We start from the raw sequence: 22,726 nt of genomic DNA, 5'->3' as shown, positions 1-22,726 counted from the left end.
GATGTGACGTCCTCTGACTACTGCCAGCTGGGACCTGTGAATCAAATCAAATTGTATTTGTCGCATGCACCGAATACAACAGGCGTAGACTTTACTGTGAAATGCTTATCTACGAGCCCTTTCCAAACAATGCACAGTTAAAAAGTAAGAAAAAATGTAAAAAATATGTATTAAAAAAAGGAAATGGTAACACAATAAAGTAACAATAATCTGTCCAAGTAAGGACTCCCAGTCCTCTCCTCTGGATGACCTGAAAGAGGATGAACACACACGTCATGAAACTCTCACCTACTCTAAGGCATTTTCTGGGATAAGCCCTAGCCCAGAGTGACCACCTCAAACTGAGTGAATACCAGAAGAGAATATTGTTTGTTTGTGTGTGGGGTCAAATTCTCTCTTTCTCTCTTGCTTCCTTTCTTTGTTGTCTTGCTGGAGTGTGACATTTCACATTTTTTAGCCTTGCTTTGGTGAGTTTATATCTGTTTTCAGTTCCAGGTGAATGAGTGTATTTGCACCTGTTGGAGAACTGTTTGCAGTGTGTGATGGTACATTTTAGCATGGTGATGGGAGTTTTGAGGGAGTTGAAAGAGCCCACGTGTCTTAACCAGGGGATGGAGGCTGATAGGCTGGTGCTGTAGCTGCTGAAGAGTCATTGATCAAACCCGGCCACATGATTGAATTAGAGGCCCTGCCTTTACCCAGCTCCTGTACAGGGAAATCAGCCGAATTATTCATATCCCCTCCAGGCCAGCACAGGAGAGGAGGAGGAGGAAGGGGGAAAGAAGAGCAAGAGGAGCGGGGCAATGAAATGACAGGAGAGCTTGTCAGTTTAGCAGTTTCCCTGACTGACTGCAGCTCATTGTGTGTGTGTGTGTGTGTGTGTGTGTGTGTGTGTGTGTGTGTGTGTGTGTGTGTTGTGTGTGTGTGTGTGGCACTGTCTTTAATGAATTGGAAGTATCGAAATGGCTACTATCCTCCACCTGTATATTGTGACAGTTTATAACAGTTTGTCCATGCACTTAAAAAAAATGTGCTTGGTGGGTTGTTCGTGAATTGCAGTGGCATTTGCGTCCCTGGACTTTGCAACCATGAAAAACACTTTAAAATGACATAGTTACACATCATACATGTTTTAGTTCATATTGATCTGTTTATCAATGAAAAAACAATGCAAGTCCTTTATCTGCAAAACTTTGTTTAAGCAATCTTTAAAGTACTTAAGGTAAACAAATTGGCTTCTCCCAGTAGTGATGTATTTTGGGATAGAGATCTGTTATTTTGAATGCTAGAAAGTGAACAAAATTATTAAGTATAATGTATAGATCAATAAAAACAAAGGCTATTAAAATATGTTTTTTTGTTACTAGTGTCATGTATGTCCCTCAGTTTTATGTCATTGTGTTACTGCCTTGAAAATCACTCACTATAAAGATATAGAGGAGAGTTGGGTATGTTGATCCATTTTATACATTTAGCATCATTACGTCAAGGGAAATAGTATTCCTTATAACAAAGATATCTACATATATTTCAGCATTTTGTGTATTCCTGGAAATAATCAGAATTCATGTAAGTATAACAGTTTTAAAACATGGCTTGCCCCAAAAAATCGGTCTCTTGGCACAACTTACGGGATAAGTTGAGGTGCCTTGGGATAAGTGGGTGATAATGCTGGTAGGTCGAAGTTTAATTCATGGAATGGGGGTGTGGTACAGTATATTGTATATCTTAAATGCTTCTTATTTCAAAGGAGCATAGGGGGTTTAGTGTGTGTGTGTCAGTCACCAGATCTCAACTCAATTGAACACTTATGGGAGATTATGGAGCGGTGTCCGAGACAGCATTTTCCACCACAATCAACAAAACACCAAATGATGGAATTTCTCATGGAAGAATGGTGTTGCATCCCTCCAATAGAGTTCCAGACACTTGTAGAATCTATGCCAAGGCACATTGAAGCTGTTCTGGCGGCTCGTGGTGGCCCAGCGTCATACTAAGACACTTTGTTGGTGTTTCCTTTATTTTGGCAGTTATATCAAAATCTAATTTTATTAGTCACATGCGCCGAATACAACAGGTGTAAGACCTTACAGTGAAATGCTTACTTACGAGCCCCTAACCAACAGTGCAGTTTCAAAAAAATACAGATAAGAATAAGAGATAAAAGTAATTAAAGAGCAGCAGTGAAAAATAACTATATATTAAAAAAAGTCACCTTTATTTAACCAGGTAGGCTAGTTGAGAACAAGTTTTCATTTGCAAATGCGACCTGGCCAAGATAAAGCATAGCAAAATCGAGACATACAACAACACAGATTTACACATGGAATAAACAAAACATACAGTCAATAATACAGTAGAAAAAAATAAAACAAAAAGTCTATATACAGTGAGTGCAAATGAGGTAAGATAAGGAGATAAGGCAATAAATAGGCCATGGTGGCGAAGTAATTACAATATAGCAAATAAACACTGGAATGGTAGATGTTCAGAAGATGAATGTGCAAGTAGAGATACTGGGGTGCAAAGGAGCAAGATAAATAAAATAAATACAGTAAGGGGATGAGGTAGATAGATGGGCTGTTAACAGATGGGCTATGTACAGGTGTAGTGATCTGTGAGCTGCTCTGACAGCTGGTGCTTATTAAAGCTAGTGAGGGAGATATGAGTCTCCAGCTTCAGTGATTTTTGCAGTTCGTTCCAGTCATTGGCAGCAGAGAACTGGAAGGAAAGGCAACCAAAGGAGGAGTTGGCTTTGGGGGTGACCAGTGAGATATACCTGCTGGAGCGCGTGCTACGAGTGGGTGTTGCTATGGTGACCAGTGAGCTGAGATAAGGTGGGGCTTTACCTTGCAGAGACTTGTAGATAACCTGTAGTCAGTGGGTTTGGCGATGAGTATGAAGCGAGGGCCAACCAGCGAGAGCGTACAGGTCGCAGTGGTGGGTAGTGTATGGGGCTTTGGTGACAAAACGGATGGCACTGTGATAGACTGCATCCAATTTGTTGAGTAGAGTGTTGGAGGCTATTTTATAGATGACATCGCCGAAGTCGAGGATGTTACAGTTTTTAATGTCCCGTTGGTAGTTTAATCTTCCCCGTAACTCGTCGATTGTTTTATCCAAAGATTGCGCTTTTGTTAGCAGAATTGAGGGAAGTGGGGGTTTATTCAATCGCCTTCTCAGAAGGCAGCCCGCTCTCCGGCCTCTCTTTCACCGCCGCCTTTTCACGCAGATCATGGGGGTCGGGGCCTGTTCCCAAGGGAGCCGTATATCCTCCGCCTCGGGCTCGTCAGAGTCGTGAAACACAATAACCCATAATGAGAAAGCAAAAACTGGTTTTTAGAAAATGTTGCACATTTATAAAATAAAATAAACTACTGAAATATTACATTTACATAAGTATTCAGACCCTTTATTTAGCAATTACAGCCTAGCGTCTTCTTGGGTAGTCAAAAAAGTATTTGATCCCCTGCTGATTTTGTACGTTTTCCCACTGACAAAGAAATGATCAGTCCATAATTTTAATGGTAGGTTTATTTGAACAGTGAGAGACAGAATAACAAAAAAATCCAGAAAAACGCATGTCAAAAATGTTATAAACTGATTTGCATTTTAATGAGGGAAATAAGTATTTGACCCCTCTACAAAACATGACATAGTACTTGTTGGCAAAACCCTTGTTGGCAATCAGAGGTCAGACGTTTCTTGTAGTTGGCCACCAGGTTTGCACACATCTCAGGAGGGATTTTGTCCCACTCCTCTTTGCAGATCTTCTCCAAGTCATTAAGGTTTCGAGGCTGATGTTTGGCAACTCGAACCTTCAGCTCCCTCCACAGATGTTCTATGGGATTAAGGTCTGGAGACTGGCTAGGCCACTCCAGGACCTTAATGTGCTTCTTCTTGAGCCACTCCTTTGTTGCCTTGGCCGTGTGTTTTGGGTCATTGTCATGCTGGAATACCCATCCACGACCCATTTTCAATACCCTGGCTGAGGGAAGGAGGTTCTCACCCAAGATTTGATGGTACATGGCCCTGTCCATCGTCCCTTTGATTTGGAGGTGGAGGGTCCGTCATGGTCTGGGGCGGTGTGTCACAGCATCATCGGACTGAGCTTGTTGTCATTCCAGGCAATCTCAACGCTGTGCGTTACAGGGAAGACATCCTCCTCCCTCATGTGGTACCCTTCCTGCAGGCTCATCCTGACATGACCCTCCAGCATGACAATGCCACCAGCCATACTGCTTGTTCTGTGCATGATTTCCTGGAAGACCGGAATGTCAGTGTTCTGCCATGGCCAGCAAAGAGCCCGGATCTCAATCCCATTGAGCACTCCTAGGACTCCTGGATCGGAGGGTGAGAGCAAGGGCCATACCCCCAGAAATGTCTGGGAACTTGCAGGTGCCTTGGTGGAAGAGTGGAGTAACATCTCACAGCAAGAACTGGCAAATCTGGTGCAGTCCATGAGGAGGAGATGCACTGCAGTACTTAATGCAGCTGGTGGCCACACCAGATACTGACTGTTACTTTTGATTTTTACCCCGCCCCCCCCCTTTGTTCAGGGACACATTATTCAATTTCTGTTCGTCACATGTCTGTGGAACTTGTTCAGTTCATGTCTCAGCTGTTGAATCTTATGTTCATACGAATATTTACACATGTTAAGTTTGCTGAAAATAAACGCAGTTGACAGTAAGAAGACCTTTCTTTTTTTTCCTGAGTTGACGTGTTTGTTTTGGGCTTCGTCCCTGTGCCTTCTTTCATGACATGTTGAGGTAATTAAACCCCCTATTAGGTTTTCCTGCTCCTGTCTCCAATCCTTATACAACGTGACAGAATAACCGACCCACAAAATGGAGACAGTGGGAAAGGCCAAGGTGGCGACAATCATAGAGACAGTCCAGCATCACGAGGACTGTCTCTCCAGACTCGGCAGCGCCATGGACAGGATGCTGGCAACCATCCTGCGCTTGGAGAGGAATGTGCAGTCCCTCCAGTCTCCAGCACCAGTTCCGGCACCATCCCCCACACAACCACTACCTGCCTCCGTCCCATCTGAGCCGGTCTGCGGAATACAGCTGGGGGTACAGCTGGAGTTACCCTGCCGTGATGACAATTTGTCACTCGATCAGCTCAGGCTACACGCCTGCCTCCTCATCGCCCCTGGGACTGTGCCCTTGACCTGCTGTCTGACGCAGCCCTCCCGAGAGGACACGTCTATCACTTCTCCTATGCTGAGACCAAGGCCATGGAGATCTACGTACAGGAGAGCCTCCGGCAGGGTTTTATCTTCCCCTCTACGTCACCAGCCTCTTCGAGCTTATTTTTTGTTAAAAAGAAAGATGGGGGACTGCGCCCCTGCATTGATTATCGAACTTTGAATAAAGCCACCGTCAAGTTCAGCTATCCTTTACCCCTTATCCCAACCATCATCGAACAAATGCATGGGGCGCAGTACTTCATGAAGCTGGACTTGAAGAGCGCCTACAATCTGGTGCGCATTCGTGCAGGCGACGAATGGAAAACGGCCTTTTCCACGACCACGGGCCAATACGAGTATTTCGTAATGCCTTTTGGCCTGACTAATGCTCCTTCAGTCTTCCAGGCCTTTATTAACGAAGTGTTTCCGGACATGCTGGGACGGGCGTAGTGCTTTATATAGACAACATTTTGGTCTATTCTGCTGACTGTGCCCAGCATGTCTCGTTAGTCAAGTCTGTGCTGGGAAGACGGTTGGCGCATGATCTATATGTCAAACATGAGAAATGATTGTTTTTCCAGCAGTCCGTGTGCTTTTTGGGCTACCTCATATCCACGAAGGGAGTGGAGATGGAGGAGCAACGCGTCAATGCAGTCAGATCATTGCCCATCTCTAACTCCGTGAAAGCAGTCCAGCGATTCCTGGGGTTCACCAACTATTTCCGGAGGTTCATCTGGGGCTTCAGCACGGTGGTCGCGCCTCTTACCTCCCTGCTGAGAGGAGGTCCCCAGCGGCTTCGTTGGACGGCGGAGAGGATGTTCAAGACATTGAAGGCACGCTTCACCACTGCTCCCGTGCTGGCACATCCCAACACCTCACTCCCCTTCATCGTCGAAGGTGGATGCCTCCGAAGTAGGAGTCGGGGCAGTGCTGTCCCAGCGCATTGGAAACCTTCCAAAGCTATACGCCCTGTGCCTTCTACTCCAAGCCGCTGAGCCCCGCCGAGAGGAACTACGATATAGGGGTCTGGGAACTCTTGACGGTCAATAAGGCTCTGAAGGCGTGGAGGCACTGGCTGGAGGGGTCCAAACACCCTTTCCTGGTGTGGACGGACCACCGCAACCTGGAGAACATCAGGGCAGCAAAGAGGCTAAACCAGAGACAGGCCAGGTCGGCTCTATTCTTCACCAGGTTCCAATTCACGCTTTCCTATAGGCCAGGCTCGAAGAACATAAAGGCGGACGCCCTGTCTCGCCTCTATGACACAGAGGAGAGGAGACCCCCATCATCCCTCCATTCTGTATCATTGCGCCAGTGGTATGGATGGAACCCGCATGGAACCCGCACCTGCACAGTGCCCGGAGAACAGAGCCTACGTGCCCACGGGTGTGCGGGACAGCCTCCTTACCTGGGCGCACACGGCGTCTGTGTCGGGTCATCCTGGGATAAGTCGTACCATCGCCTGCCTGTCTGAGAAGTACTGGTAGCCCACCTCGGCTAGGGACATCTTTGTTTACATCTCTTCCTGCTCCATCTGTGCTCAGTCAGACACCCAGACACCTCCCTTATTGAAAGCGCCTTCCCCTGCCAGTTCCACAATGACCCTGGTCTCACCTCTCTGTGGACTTTGTCACTGACCTTCCCCCCTCCTAGGGGAACACCACCGTTCTCATTGTTGTGGACCGGTTTTCCAAAGCTTGTCGCCTCCTTCCTCTGCCTGGGCTCCCGTCGGCCATGCAAACCACAGAGGCTCTTTTTATGCATGTCACTAAGGGATCCCGGCAGCGTAGCCTAGTGGTTAGAGCGTTGGACTAGTAACCGAAAGGTTGCAAGTTCAAATCCCCGAGCTGACATGGCACAGATCTGTCGTTCTGCCCCTGAACAAGGCAGTTAACCCACTGTTCCTAGGCTGTCATTGAAAATAAGAATTTGTTCTTAACTGACTTGCCTAGTTAAATAAAGGTAAAATAAATAAATAAAAGAGGTGACCTCTGACCATTGGCTAAATGTGCCATTAGCCATCGCCTTCTTCCGGTGGTGTAGTTGTGGGGCCAGACTAGTAACCTTGGACACAGTTCAATGTCAGATAGATGTTGCAGGAGCTTTGCGTGATCTACTTGATCAAAGGCTTTGCACATATCAGCAAGTAACACCCATTGTTGGTTTTCTGGAGTCTTTCACAAGGGTAGTAGTACTGGACTTTGGTAGGCAGGCATACTGATTCGTGCACTCAGATAAAACTGTTTTTTTTAATGATGAAGCTCTCCTGGATTTTTCCAAGGCATGAAGTTAGACAGATGGGCCTCCAGTCACTCGCTGTACATAGGTTTGACACTTTAGGTATGGGACACACATTGGCAGTCTTCCAGGCAGCAGGAACAGTCCGCTGCCAGTAGGAGGTGTTAACTACAGTATGTGTGTGATAACAGGAGCTAGATCTTCTGCTCTTTTAGTGGCCAGGCTGGAATGCCATCAGGTCCACACGCTTTACGTGGGCTGAGTCTGGTCAGAGCTTGCTTTATCTAACCAATGCTGCACAGCTCAACCTACCTTGTAGGCATGGGCAGGGGGAAAATGGCAAGAGGTGTGGTGCTTGTCCACGCCTCAGCAAAAAAATACATTAAAAACATCAGCCACGTTGTCGTCTTCAATTCCCTCAACCTGTATTCTCCCTCCTGATGTTTCTTTGGTCCCAGTCCTTTGTTAATGAAATCCCACCATTCCTTGGGAGTTTTCTTCTTTAGGTCCCGGATTTCAGTTTTGTAGTAGTTTGTCTTTACTTATATATAAAAAAAAAATTGATCTAGATTTTTTTTTTAAATACCCTGCTGTTAGCTTTTTGCACTGAGAATTTAATTATTGACATAAATATTTTAATGGTTTTAGGTTTAATGTGAACAACACTTTTTATTCTGCTCATTTTACCTGTAATCTGTACCTCTCCTGTATCAGTATTCCTCCTCGTACTCCTCTTCCCTTCATCTTGACCATGCTTCTCGCTGGGGCCGTTGATAACAGAAGTTTGACTAATACATTAAAGCTGGGAATTAGAAAGTGTCACTCTGCATGCATATGCAAGTGTTTCTTCTATTACTGGGCAGAACAATGACTGCAGTTTTATGAAAATCTGTGCTTTGAGGATCTGGCAACAATATTTGTACACTATTTTTATGGATGGAAATTTGCACAGTCAAGGGTCCCTTTTTGGCTGTCTCACCTGAATGTGGACTTATTTACTTTCTTGTAAAGAATGTGAAATGTCTGAGGGCAAACTCTCCCCCCTCCTTCGTTTGGGAAAGCAGATCCATCTTTCTCTGGCAGTTTGCGGACCTTCCAGTGTTTGCTTCCTGACAATCGATACGCATGCATATTTCATCCTTTGGGTTAAGAGCAGAATCTTTTTCCCCTGCTGTGCCTTTTGATTTCTGCTCCTCTATGACCCCCACTGGGAAAATGGTGTGGATGTCTGCGGTCCCACGGTTATTCACTCCACCAAGTAGCGATGTAATACTGTTTCAACTGAAGGCCTTTCTCTGGGTAATCACACCAGACTCTGGTGCTGAACCATGTCTGACTCTGAGAAACAGCACTGTAGTACATTAGCTGGCTAGCATTAATATGACCCCATTAACAGTTACATTCTAGTCTCTCTCAGGGCAGTCTTTGTGTCCACAGAAACAGCAGTTTTGTTCGTAATTTAATTTAATTTGGAAAACGTGTCTGAATTCTCAATGGTAACATTACAGACAGGGCATTAAAGCAGCAGCCTACTGTTTGCTGTCTACCTCAAAACAGATTACAATAGGGCTGGACACATGACATTGTGAACCACTGTCTACTATGCCAATGACCTCTGCCCTATGAGAGGCCACTGAGAGTGTTAAGAGTGTCCTAGATTGAGTCTTCTCACTGGGTTGACTTCCCTGGAGCAGCCCTGTAAATCTCTGCCCACATTAGACTGCTGTGTGTCAGTCGCCTCCTCAGCGAGGGGGAGAGAGAGGGAGAGCAGGGGAATGAGAGACGCGTCTCAATGTGACTGCAGTGGTTTGAACAGAGCTGCTTTAATAGTGTCCCTCCCAGACTCCTCCTTTCCCTCCCCTTCCTCATAACCTCCCTCTTTCCTCTTCTCTTCTCTCCTGTCCTTCCTTTCCTTTCTTCCACTCTCCTCTCCTCCACCTCTCCCCTCACTTATTTCCTCGGCTCCGTCTCTCCTCTCTTCTCCCCCACTCCTCCCCCCGTCAGTACAGTAATTAGCTCAGAGGCTCAGAAAGAAGGACGGAAAAGATGAGCCCTGATGCAGGGAGCCGAGGGGATTGCTGGTCAGGTGGTCTAACTCCTCTGATGGCTCTGAGGAAGTTCAGGAGGAGTTTACTGTAAATGTCGCTATCTGCACTCTTAGCGCCGCTGCAACCTTTCAGATGCTCCATCTATCCCAGGCCTCCAAAAGAGAAGCTAATATGAGGGCTGACAGCTCTGGCTCAACACAGAGTACAATTACAACCAGAGCCAGGTACCAATCAGGCCAGCCTCTATCACCTCACTCACACCCTCCCTCCATTTGTCTCTCTGTTGTCTATCCTTGGCATCTGCACCACTATATCCCCCTGCTCTCTCTGCCTCTGGTGTAGTGGTGTATAGAGAGATTTGCTGACACTGTGTTTGTGAAGTCTGTGTTTGCGTGAGATGAATATATATTTTGGAGATGAAGATTAGGTGTCTAATCTCTTTCTCCGTCTCGCACACACACGTTCTCGCTCTCACACGTCTTTTCTGTTCTTTCCTTCACCCTCTCTCCCTCTCTCTCTGTTCTCTCCTATGCTCTGCCACTTAGGTCAGATGAAGGTGTCAGGTTAGATGGGATCAATAGGGGACTTGTCAGGACTAGTGAGGGGGTAGAGAAAGCGCTTTCAGTATTTCTAATCAATACCATAATCACTTCTCCTACCTACAAAGGGCCCCCAAGGCCACGATCAATTGTTTACTCAGTATTACTTTCATCTCCTGTTGATCCACAGGACAAGTGACATGACTGTTTAAGTGTGTACAGTTGAAGTCGGAAGTTTACATACACCTTAGCCAAATACATTTAAACTCAGTTTTTCACAATTCCTGACATTTAATCCTAGTAAAAATTCCCTGTCTTAGGTCAGTTAGGATCACCACTTTATTTAAAAAATGTGCAATGTCTGAATAATAGTATAGAGAATGATTTATTTCAGTTGGGTCAGAAGTTTACATACACTCAATTAGTATTTGGTAGCATTGCCTTTAAATTGTTTATCTTGGGTCAAACGTTTCAGGTAGCCTTCCACAAGCTTCCCACAATAAGTTGGGTGAATTTTGGCTCATTCCTCTTGAGTCAGGTTTGTAGGCCTCCTTGCTCGCACACACTTTTTTTCAGTTCTGCCCAAAAATGTTCTATAGGATTGAGGTGAGGGCTTTGTGATGGCCACTCCAATAAGCCATTTTGCCACAACTTTGAAAGTATGCATGGGGTCATTGTCCATTTGGAAGACCCATTTGTGACCAAGCTTTAACTTCATGACTGATGTCTTGAGATGTTGCTTCAATATATCCACATCATTTTCCTCCCTCATGATGCCATCTATTTTGTGAAGTGCACCAGTCTGTCCTGCAGCAAAGCACCCCCACAACATGATGCTGCCACCCCTGTGCTTCACAGTTGGGATGGTGTTCTTCGGCTTGCAAGCCTCCCCCTTTTTCCTCCAAACATAACGATGGTGAGTATGGCCAAACAGTTCTATTTTTGTTTCATCAGACTAGAGGACATTTCTGCAAAAAGTATGATCTTTGTCGCCATGTGCAGTTGCAAACCGTAGTCTGGCTTTTTTCTTCCTTGCAGAGCAGCCTTTCAGGTTATGTCAATATAGGACTCGTTTTACTTTGAATATAGATACTTTTGTACATGGTTCCTCCAGCATCTTCACAAGGTCCTTTGCTGTTGTTCTGAGATTGATTTGCACTTTTCACACCAAAGTACGTTCATCTCTAGGAGACAGAACGCGTCTCCTTCCTGAGCGGTATGACAGCTGTGTGGTCCCATGATGTTTATACTTGCGTACTATTGTTTGTACAGATGAATGTGGTACCTTCAGGCGTTTGGAAATTGCTCCCAATGATGAACCAGACTTGTGGAGGTCTACAATTGTTTTTCTGAGGTCTTGGCTGATTTCTTTTGATTTTCCCATGATGTCAAGCAAAGAGGCACTGAGTTTGAAGGTAGGCCTTGAAATACATCCACAGGTACACCTTCAATTGACCCAAATGATGCCAAATGATGCCTATCAGAAGCTTCTAAAGCCATGACATTTTCTGGAATTTTCCAAGCTGTTTATTGGCACAGTCAACTTAGTGTATGTAAATTTCTGACCCACTGGAATTGTGATATAGTTAATTATAAGTGAAATAATCTGTCTGTAAACAATTGTTGGAAAGTAGATGTCCTAACCGACTTGCCAAAACTATAGTTTGTTAACAAGAAATTTGTGGAGTGGTTGAAAAGCAAGTTTTAATGACTCCTCCAACCTAAGTGTATGTAAACTTACGACTTCAACTGTATGTATGTACTGTGTGTGACATTTGTGTGTCAAATCAAGTACAATTTTATTTGTCACATGCACCGAATACAATGGGTGTAGACTTAACCATGAAATGCTTGCTTACTTGCCCTGCCCAACGATGCGGAGTTAAAATAATAATATTATCACAAGGATTAAAATACACAAACATTTTGCTATATACAGGGAGTACCAGTACCAGATCAATGTGCAGGGGTATTTGAGGTAGATACAGTGCCTTCAGAAAATTTTCACACCCCTTGACTTGCCCATATTTTGTTGTATAACAAATTATGATTAATGGAAAATAAAACTGAGTGTACAAAACATTAAGGACACCTGCTCTTCACATGACCTAGATTGACCAGGTGAATCCAGGTGAAAGCTATGATCCCTTATTGCTCTCAAATCCACTTCAATCAGTGTAGATGAAGGGGAGGAGACAGGTTACAGGAGGATTTTTAAGCCTTGAGACAATTGAGACAATTGAGACATGTGTGCCATTCAGAGGGTGAATGGACAAGACAAAAGATTTAAGTGCCTTTGAACGGGGTATAGTAGTAGGTGCCAGACGCACTGGTTTTGTCAAGAACTGTAACACGACTAGGTTTTTCATGCTCAACAGTTTCCCGTGTGTATCAAGAAAGGTCCACCACTCAAAGGACATCCAGCCAACTTGATACAACTGTGGGAAGCAATGCGGTAAACATGGGCCAGCATCCCTGTGGAACGCTTTCGACACCTTGTAGAGTCTATGCCCTGACGAATTGAGGCTGTTCTGAGTGCAAAAGAGGGGGGAGCTCAATATTAGGAAGGTGTTCTTAATGTTTTATATACTTGGTGTAACTTGATTTAAAACACAGGTATAAATACACGGGATGATGGGGAAGATGGGCGACACCTGGAGGGGGGTGGAGACAAGCACAGAGGTGAAACCGATCAGGGCATGACATACCCATAACACTGGGTGTATTAATACACCATCCAAATAAATAACTGCACCATGCTCAATGGGATATTTAATGTCAACTTTTCTTACCAATATACCAATAGGTGTCATTTGCGAACCGCAGGAAAACCTACATGGTCTTTGTGGTTGAACCTGTGCTTAAAATTCGCTGCTCAGCTTTGGGAACTATTTGTATGTGTGGAGTATAGAGATGGGGTAGTCATTTAAAAATAATTTTAAACAATTATTGCATACAGGGAGTCTATGCAACTTATCTGACTTCTTAAGCACATTTTTACTTCTGAACTTATTTATGCTTGCCATAACAAAAGGATTGAACACTTATTGACTCAAGACATTTCAGCTTTTCATTTAGTTAATTTGTAAACATTTATAACAACTTAATTCCACTTTGACATTATGGGGTATTGTGTGTAGATCAGTGACACAAAATCGAAATGTAATCAATTTTAAATTCAGGCTGTAACATAACAAAATGTGGAAAAATTCTAAGGGTGTGAATACTTTCTGAAGGCACTGTATGTACATGGCAGTGTAAATTGACTAGGCATCAGGATAGATAATAATACAAGTAAAATAAAGAACGGAGTAGCAGCAGCATATGATGCGTGTGTATTTATGTGTGCGTATGTAGTGTATAGACGCCTCACAAGTCCTCAACTGACAGCTTCATTAAATAGAACCCGCAAAACCCCAGTCTCAACGTCAACATTGAAGAAGCGACTCCGGGATGCTGGCCTTCTAGACTGAGTTGCAAAGAAAAAGGCATATCTCAGACTGGCCAATAAGAAGAAAAGATTAAGATGGGCAAAAGAACACAGACACTGGACAAAGGAACTCTGCCTAGAAGGCCAGCATCCCGGAGTCACCATTTCACTGTTGACGTTGAGACTGGTGTTTTGCAGGTACTATTTAATGAAGCTGCCAGTTGAGGACTTGTGAGGCGTCTGTTTCTCAAACTAGACACTCTAATGTAGTTGTCCTCTTGCTCAGTTGTGCACCGGGGCCTCCCACTCCTCTTTCTATTCTGGTTAGAGACAGCTTGCGCTGTTCTGTGATAGGAGTAGTGCACAGCGTTGTACCAGATCTTCAGTTTCTTGGCAATTTCTCGCATGGAATAACCTTCATTTCTCAGAACAAGAATAGACTGACGAGTTTCAGAAAAAAGTATTTGTTTCTAGCCATTTTGAGCCTTTAATCGAACCCACAAATGCTGATGCTCCAGATACTCAACTATTAGCTAACACAACGTGCCATTGGAACACAGGAGTGACGGTTGATAATAATGGGCCTCTGTACGCCTATGTAGATATTCCATAAAAAATCAGCCGTTTCCAGCATGAACAATGTCTACACAGTATTTCTGATCAATTTGATGTTATTTTAATGGACAAAAAATGTGTTTTTCTTTCAAAAACAAGGACATTTCTAAGTGACTCCACACTTTTGAACGGTACTGTGTATGTATGTATATATATATATATGAATATATATATATATATATATTTGCTCAAAAAAATAAAGGGAACACTTAAACAACACATCCTAGATCTGAATGAAATAAATAATCTTATTAAATACTTTTTTCTTTACATAGTTGAATGTGCTGACAACAAAATCACACAAAAATAATCAACGGAAATCCAATTTATCAACCCATGGAGGTCTGGATTTGGAGTCACACTCAAAATTAAAGTGGAAAACCACACTACAGGCTGATCCAACTTTGATGTAATGTCCTTAAAACAAGTCAAAATGAGGCTCAGTAGTGTGTGTGGCCTCCACGTGCCTGTATGACCTCCCTACAACGCCTGGGCATGCTCCTGATGAGGTGGCGGATGGTCTCCTGAGGGATCTCCTCCCAGACCTGGACTAAAGCATCCGCCAACTCCTGGACAGTGTGTGGTGCAACGTGGCGTTGGTGGATGGAGCGAGACATGATGTCCCAGATGTGCTCAATTGGATTCAGGTCTGGGGAACGGGTGGGCCAGTCCATAGCATCAATGCCTTCCTCTTGCAGGAACTGCTGACACACTCCAGCCACATGAGGTCTAGCATTGTCTTGCATTAAGAGGAACCCAGGGCCAACCGCACCAGCATATGGTCTCACAAGGGGTCTGAGGATCTCATCTCGGTACCTAATGGCAGTCAGGCTACCTCTGGCGAGCACATGGAGGGCTGTGCGGCCCCCCAAAGAAATGCCACTCCACACCATGACTGACCCACCGCCAAACCGGTCATGCTAGAGGATGTTGCAGGCAGCAGAACGTTCTCCACGGCGTCTCCAGACTCTGTCACGTCTGTCACGTGCTCAGTGTGAACCTGCTTTCATCTGTGAAGAGCACAGGGCGCCAGTGGCGAATTTGCCATTCTTGGTGTTCTCTGGCAAATGCCAAACGTCCTGCACGATGTTGGGCTGTAAGCACAACCCCCACCTGTGGACATCGGGCCCTCATACCACCCTCATGGAGTCTGTTTCTGACCGTTTGAGCAGACACATGCACATTTGTGGCCTGCTGGATTTCATTTTGCAGGGCTCTGGCAGTGCTCCTCCTGCTCCTCCTTGCACAAAGGCGGAGGTAGCGGTCCTGCTGCTGGGTTGTTGCCCTCCTACGGCCTCCTCCACATCTCCTGATGTACTGGCCTGTCTCCTGGTAGCGCCTCCATGCTCTGGAAACTACGCTGACAGACACAGCAAACCTTCTTGCCACAGCTCGCATTGATGTGCCATTATGGATGAGCTGCACTACCTGGGCCACTTGTGTGGGTTGTAGACTCCGTCTCATGCTACCACTAGAGTGAAAGCACGGCCAGCATTCAAAAGTGATCAAAACATCAGCCAGGAAGCATAGGAACTGAGAAGTGGTCTGTGGTCCCCACCTGCAGAACCACTCCTTTATTGGGGGTGTCTTGCTAATTGCCTATAATTTCCACCTGTTGTCTATTCCATTTGCACAACAGCATGTGAAATGTATTGTCAATCAGTGTTGCTTCCTAAGTGCACAGTTTGATTTCACAGAAGTGTGATTGACTTGGAGTTACATTGTGTTGTTTAAATGTTCCCTTTATTTTTTTGAGCAGTGTATATATATATATATGAATATATGTGTGTATCTTCTGAGTGTGCATAGAGTTGCTGAAAGGTGGAGTCAGGGCAGATAGTTAATTAATGGTTACCTGATGCTCCGCTACCATTTGCCAGATGGTAGCAGAGTGAACAGTCTATGGCTTGGGTGGCTGGAGTCTGGCATTTTTCGGGCCTTCTTTTGACACCTCCTAATGTAGAGGTCCTGGATGGCAGGGAGCTTGGCCCAAGTGAAGTACTGGGCTGTCCACACCACCCTCTGTAGTGCTTTGCGGTTGAGAGTGCTGCATTTGCCATACCAAGCAGTGATGCAGTCAGTCAAGATGCTCTTGATGTACTGTAGCAGCCGTAGAAACCTTTGAGGATCATGTCAAATCTTTTCAGCCTCCCTAGGGTAAGAGGTGCTGTTGTGCTCTCTTCACAACAGTGTGGGTGTGTGTGGACCATCATAACCCTATCAGTCCTGAGACCTGAGCAAAAATCGGCATTTATCTGGATGTCTTATGTTCAGCCTCACAATTAAGTATTTAACAATTTTCTTTTCAGGACAACCAGGGTTACGAGAAGAACAATTTGACATAAATAGTTTCATTCATGAGTTTTATTGACAAATGTAAATAAATAAAAAATAAAGTCCACCAAAGCAAAAACCGGATAAAAATGTATTTATATGAATGTTGTAAATACAGAAATAGTTTTCTCAATGGGAAATGTATATCCAACTAGGCAGTAACAACTGTGTAGTGTTTGGAGTTTGTGACAGCAACTATCATAATATTAATACATTTAATTTCAGTAGCGCTTTTAATTAGTTATCTCAAAGCTCTACTGAGTAGGCTTGGACGATATACTCTATACCAGGATATTTCAAAATATAAATTTGGGGGGGTTTTGGGGACACCCCCACCTTGTGGGTGCTGTGGGGGTGTGTGCTATGCCATTGCTTCTAACTATAAGTTAAGTATAACCATAAGAAATCTAAGATGTGTCAGATAAATTATGTCCAGCTCAGGGCCCCAGCTATGCTTTTGGTTTGCTAACTTGCTAGCTAAATGGCTAGATGTTAAGATCAAGCTTCTCGGGTTATAGCAGAGACATTCAATCCCCTCCTCGATCAAGATCCCTGTTGCCTTAATTGTTTTGTGCGTCAAAAATAGCGCCCCTTGTATGCAAATTCAGTAATACCATATACCATGGTGTGGTACAGAAATGGTATGACGGTTTGAGAATCTGGATACCACCCCTTCTTCTGAGCAATTTTTTTTTTTTAATGATATATACAATAACTAAATACATTTACAATCGAGGCAGGTAAAATTGCAATAGTTGGATAGGTGCTAAATATATTTTAGATTGGGACTAGGACTATGAAAAAAAGTATGTAGAAGAGGGATTTAAGGCCCGTTTTAAAAGTTGAGTGATCCCCAGTCCACCTGGTCGTGCTGCTGCTCCAGTTTCAACTGTTCTGCCTGCGGCTATGGAACCCTGACCTGTTCACTGTATGTGCTACCTTGTCCCGGACCGGCTGTTTTCGAAGCTCTCTCTCTCTACCACACCTGCAGTCTCTCTCTGAATGATCGGCTATAAAAAGCCAACTGACATTTACTCCTGAGGTGCTGACCTGTTGCACCCTCTACAACCACTGTGATTATTATTATTATTATATGACCCTGCTGGTCATCTATGAATGTTTGAACATCTTGGCCGTGTTCTGTTATAATCTCCACACTGTCACAGCCAGAACCGTTCGCTGCCCGCACCTGCCCACCCGACTAGCATCACCACCCTGGACGGTTCCGACCTAGAATATGTGGACAACTATAAATACCTAGGTGTCTGGTTAGACTGTAAACTCTCCTTCCAGACTCATATTAAACATCTCCAATCCAAAATCAAATCTAGAATCGGCTTTCTATTTCGCAACAAAGCCTCCTTCACTCACGCCGCCAAACTTACCCTAGTAAAACTGACTATCCTACCGATCCTGGACTTCGGCGATGTCATCTACAAAATAGCTTCCATTACTCTACTCAGCAAACTGGATGCAGTCTATCACAGAGCCATCCGTTTTCTTACCAAATCACCTTATACCACCCACCACTGCGACCTGTATGCTCTAGTTGGCTGGCCCTCGCTACATATTCGTCGCCAGACCCACTGGTTCCAGGTCATCTATAAGTCTATGCTAGGTAAAGCTCCGCCTTATCTCAGTTCACTGGTCACGATAACAACACCCACCCGTAGCACACGTTCCAGCAGGTATATCTCACTGATCATCCCCAAAGCCAACACCTCATTTGGCCGCCTTTCCTTCCAGTTCTCTGCTGCCAGTGACTGGAACGAATTGCAAAAATCGCTGAAGTTGGAGACTTTTATTTCCCTCACCAACTTTAAACATCAGCTACCTGAGCTGCTAACCGATCGCTGCAGCTGTACATAGTCCATCTGTAAATTGCCCACCCAATCTATCTACCTCATCCCCATACTGTTTTTATTTTATTTACTTTTCTGCTCTTTTGCACACTAGTATTTCTACTTGCACATCATCATATGCTCATTTATCACTCCAGTGTTAATCTGCTAAATTGTAATTATTCGCTCCTATGGCCTATTTATTGCCTACCTCCTCATGCCTTTTGCACACACTGTATATAGACTTTCTTTTTTCCCTACTGTGTCATTGACTTGTTTATTGTGTTATTGGCTTGTTTATTGTTTACTCCATGTGTAACTCTGTGTTGTTGTCTGTGTCACACTGCTTTGCTTTATCTTGGCCAGGTCGCAGTTGTAAATGAGAACTTGTTCTCAACTAGCCTACCTGGTTAAATAAAGGTGAAAAAAAAGAGGACTGGCCACCCCTCATAGCCTGGTTCCTCTCTAGGTTTCTTCCTACGTTCCTGCCTTTCTAGGGAGTTTTCCAAGCCACTGTGCTTCTACATCTGCATTGCTTGCTGTTTGGGGTTTTAGTCTGGGTTTCTGTACAGCACTTTGTGACATCGGCTGATGTAAAAAGGGCTTTATAAATACATTTGATTGATTGAAATTTGATTGATGGAGCGGCTCTCAGATTATTAGGGAGAGCATTCCATAGGTGAGGGGCAAGGGAGCAGAAGGCTTGGTCCCCCATAGTTTGGAGATGGGTTTTGGGGACTTGAGGCAGTGGCTGTAGAGGAGAGTTTCAGGTGGCTCGCTATTGAGATGAGGTTGCATACTTAGGTGGGGCTCAATCCATTCGATTTTGAAATCGATCCTGTACACCGAGTATATCAAACATTAGGAACACTTTCCTAATATTGAGAGCTTCGGTAGTGATTTGGCTGGGAGGCCCCCAAACAGTGCATTGCTGTAGTTGATCAAAGAGAAATCAAAGGTGTGGATGAGTTTCTCTGCATTTGGCTGGGAGAGTGATGGTATGACCCGGGCAATGTTTTTTGAGATGGAAAATGATATTTTAGGGAGTGGGGTCACGGCCAGGGTCGCCATTGTACAGCGCCCCTGGAGCAATTAGAGTTAAGTGCTTTGCTCAAGGGCACAGCAACAGATCATTTTTTCTCACCTTGTTAGATCCGGTATTCGAACTAGCAAACTTTCGGTTACTTCTCCTGTAGTCACGTTCTGCTCGTTGGTCTTACTGACGTTGAGGGAGAGGTTTTTGTCATGGCACCACACTAACACTAAGTCTCTGACCTACCTGTAGGCTGTCTCATCGCCATCAGTGATCAGGCCTACCACAGTTGTGTCATCAGCAAACTTGATGTTGGAGTCATGCGTGGGTGAACAGTGAGTACAGGAGGTGACTAAGCACACACCCTTGAGGGGCCCCTGTGTTTAGGGTCAGCGTGGCGGAGGTGGTGTTGTCTATCCTCACCACCTGGGGCCATCCTGTCAGGAAGTCCAGGATCTTTTAACAGAGGGAGGTGTTAAGTCTCAGGGTCACCAGCTTGGTGATGAGCTTGGTGGGAACTATGGGGTTGAACGCTGAGCTGTAGTCTGTGAACAGCATATTTACATACACAGAGTGTACAAAACATTATGAACACCTTATTAATATTGAGTTGCACCCCCTTTTGCCCTCAGAACAGCCTCAATTCATTGTGGCATGGACTCTACAAGGTGTCTTGAGTGTTCCACAGGGATGCTGGCCCATGTTGACTACAATGCTTCCCACAGATGTCAAGTTGGTTGGATGTCCTTTGGGTGGTCGATCATTCTTTATACACACGGGAAACTGTTGCAGTTCCTGACACACACACACCGGTGCGCCTGGCACCTGCTACCATATCCCTTTCAAAGGCATTACATCTTTTGTCTTGCCCATTCATCCTCTGAATGGCACACACACACAATCCATGTCTCAATTGTCAAAAATCCTTCTTTAACCTGTCTCCTCCCCTTCAGCTACACTGACTGAATAAGACTTAACAAGTGACATATACAAGTCTCCATTGTGATGTGCTGCTCTTGTACAGATGACCCGCCCCTGTTAATTACCTCGTTAATGATTCATCCTTGTTAATGATGTTTGCCGTCTCTAGAGCAAAGAAATTAGCAAATATTACTTGGGGACGGCGGGAGAGAAAAGAGAGGGGGAATGTAAAAAAAAATCTAACATTTAAGTGGGGGGGATTAGTGGGAGGGTTTCTGCTGGAAAGGAGAGCTCATCTTGTGCGGTAGAGGACATATTCAGAAAACTTTTAGCCCATCAAAAAGACTGGATTTCCCTGTGGGAATGCTATAGATGTGTCCACATACACATGCCCTCACCTTTATTTCAACCCATACAAACCTCTAAGCATATACACATGTACTCAATTGTAGAATAGTTGATAACATATGCTTGACATTGAATATAAATAAGACCTCAGTGATTTGTTTTTCCTCCAGACAACAGCCAATCACTCAACATTTTGATCAAAGGAGAGTGAATCAAGCAGGTTTCTGATGTTAAATACAGTATCTTTGAATCAACTCTCAACTTAAGTTTGATAAACACGTAATACAAATCAGCAGATCAGTGAACGCAAGTCTCAGCTGTTAAGTTAATAAGAAACTGTTTACCCTTTGATACTGCACTTATATGTTTTACACACGATCATTTCGAAAATATCTCATCTGCATGACAACGTGGACTCACAAACTCACAGTAAACAAATCTATAGAATCACTCTCCAATAAAGCCTTAAATTGCTTCTCAGCAGTCTGTCTTCAGTTCAACTCACATTCTCTCTGTCACATTCTCTGTCACAATGGTAATCATTCTCACTCAAAATGTTCTTTGAATAAGTTTTGCTGTAACTTTAGTGAAGTTAGAGTATTGTCTGAGCTCATGTGTAGATAGCTGCTGTGCTCCTCTTGAGGGTATTAGCCTGCACTGCTGATGTCCAGGCAGCGCTCTGCCTGATCAATCATTGTTTTGCTGGCCACTTTACTCTGTTCATTGATTGTTTATCTGCTGTTCTCTTTTACTCCTCAGACTTTCTGTTGTGTACTGATTTCAGATTGCATTTAGGAAACAATGATACTGTTGAGTCCTGGCATCAGCTTATTGATGCGCCTATCTTTACGTGTATACAACAGAAGTTGTTTTCCCAAATGTGGGTCAAATCTAAATTAAATTACGTTTTATTTGTCACATGCTTTGTAGACAATAGGTGTAGACTAACAATGAAATGCTTACTTATGGGTCCATTTCCAACAATGCAGAGTTAAAGGTAAGATAAAAATATAAATAGTGACGCAAGGAATAAATACACAGTGAATAACAAGTAGAAAATAACATGGCTATTTACAGGGAAAATGATCTTAAACATTTATAAAATTGTGGATAATCAATGTTCTTTGTCATAGCTTGCTACATATTTACTCTTTCTCATTGTCTCTCTTGTATCAGTGTGAAGATGGTGCTGCTGTGGACTGCTGGAGACATTTTCAAGACGACGTACTTCGTGATGAACCACAGCCCGTCCCAGTTCTCGGTGTGTGGGGCAGTCCAGATCCTCATAGACATGGCCATCCTACTGCAGGTGCTCTTTTACAGCCAGGACATCAGGGTCAAACTGGGATGAACCCTATGACCTTATCATCCTCCAATGCATCAATGCTCTTAATCAAAGACTTATACCTAAACTTGTGTGCCTTACCATGTATTTTTTTAAAGATATTAGATGGAGAATGCCAGAGAGGTATTGTGTATGTTTTACTATTTGATGCCAGTCATTTGTGTCTTCATAGGTCATTTGCTTTGCTAGTTACTGAAGGGCAGTGTGTGTCCATCAGTCAATCTCTACCGGCTCCACAGGCAGCTTGAACGACACGACGGGCTACTCTGACTGACGACTCCTTCACTGTGTACCTCAGTATGTTTTTAAGATGAAATATAGACATATGTATATGTGTGTCAGTGTGTGTGCGTTTCAGCATGAATTGATTTTAGCCATCGGCATTCTCCAGTGCCACAGGGGCGCAGCAGTCTAAGGCACTGCATCGCAGTGCTAGAGGCGTCACTACAGATCCGGGTTCGATCCCAGGCTGTAACCGGCCGTGATCGAGAGTCCCATAGGGCGGAGCACAATTGGCCCAGCATCGTTAGGGGAGGGTTTGTCCGGTGGGGATTTACAAGTAGGCTGTCATTGTAAATAAGAATGTTCTTCACCAACTTGCTTAGTTAAATAAAGGTTAAATAAATAAAAATGGCAAGGTATTGGTATTTGGTATTTTATTAGAATTCCCATTAGCTGTTGTAAAAGCAGCAGCTACTTTTCCTGGGGTCCACACAGAACATGAAACATGACATAATACAGAACATTAAATCAAATCAAATTTTATTCGTCACATACACATATTTAGCAGATCTTATTGCAGGTGTAGCAAAATGCTTGTGTTCCAACAGTGCAGTA

The 22,726-nt window shown here is 44.1% G+C and overlaps 1 protein-coding gene across 3 annotated transcripts in view; it reads left to right on the top strand.

Annotated features, from left to right (window-relative positions):
• Window positions 1–22,514, top strand: part of LOC106560875 (solute carrier family 66 member 2) — an 81,105-nt gene extending 58,591 nt beyond the window's left edge. For 2 of the 3 annotated variants that reach the window (XM_014124261.2, XM_014124262.2), the window contains exon 5: window positions 21,721–22,514. In XM_014124261.2, the coding sequence (XP_013979736.1) occupies window positions 21,721–21,895 (175 nt within the window). In that variant the 3' untranslated portion in view covers window positions 21,896–22,514. The remainder of the gene's footprint in view (window positions 1–21,720) is intronic. The other variant, XM_014124263.2, reaches the window with a different exon arrangement.
• The last annotated feature ends 212 nt before the right edge of the window (window positions 22,515–22,726 follow it).

Source organism: Salmo salar, chromosome ssa10 (genome assembly GCF_905237065.1).
Source record: "Salmo salar chromosome ssa10, Ssal_v3.1, whole genome shotgun sequence".
Classification (NCBI taxonomy): Eukaryota; Metazoa; Chordata; class Actinopteri; order Salmoniformes; family Salmonidae; genus Salmo; species Salmo salar.
The sequence above is the reverse complement of the archived record's forward strand: the minus strand, read 5'-3'. Positions and strand labels throughout refer to the sequence as shown.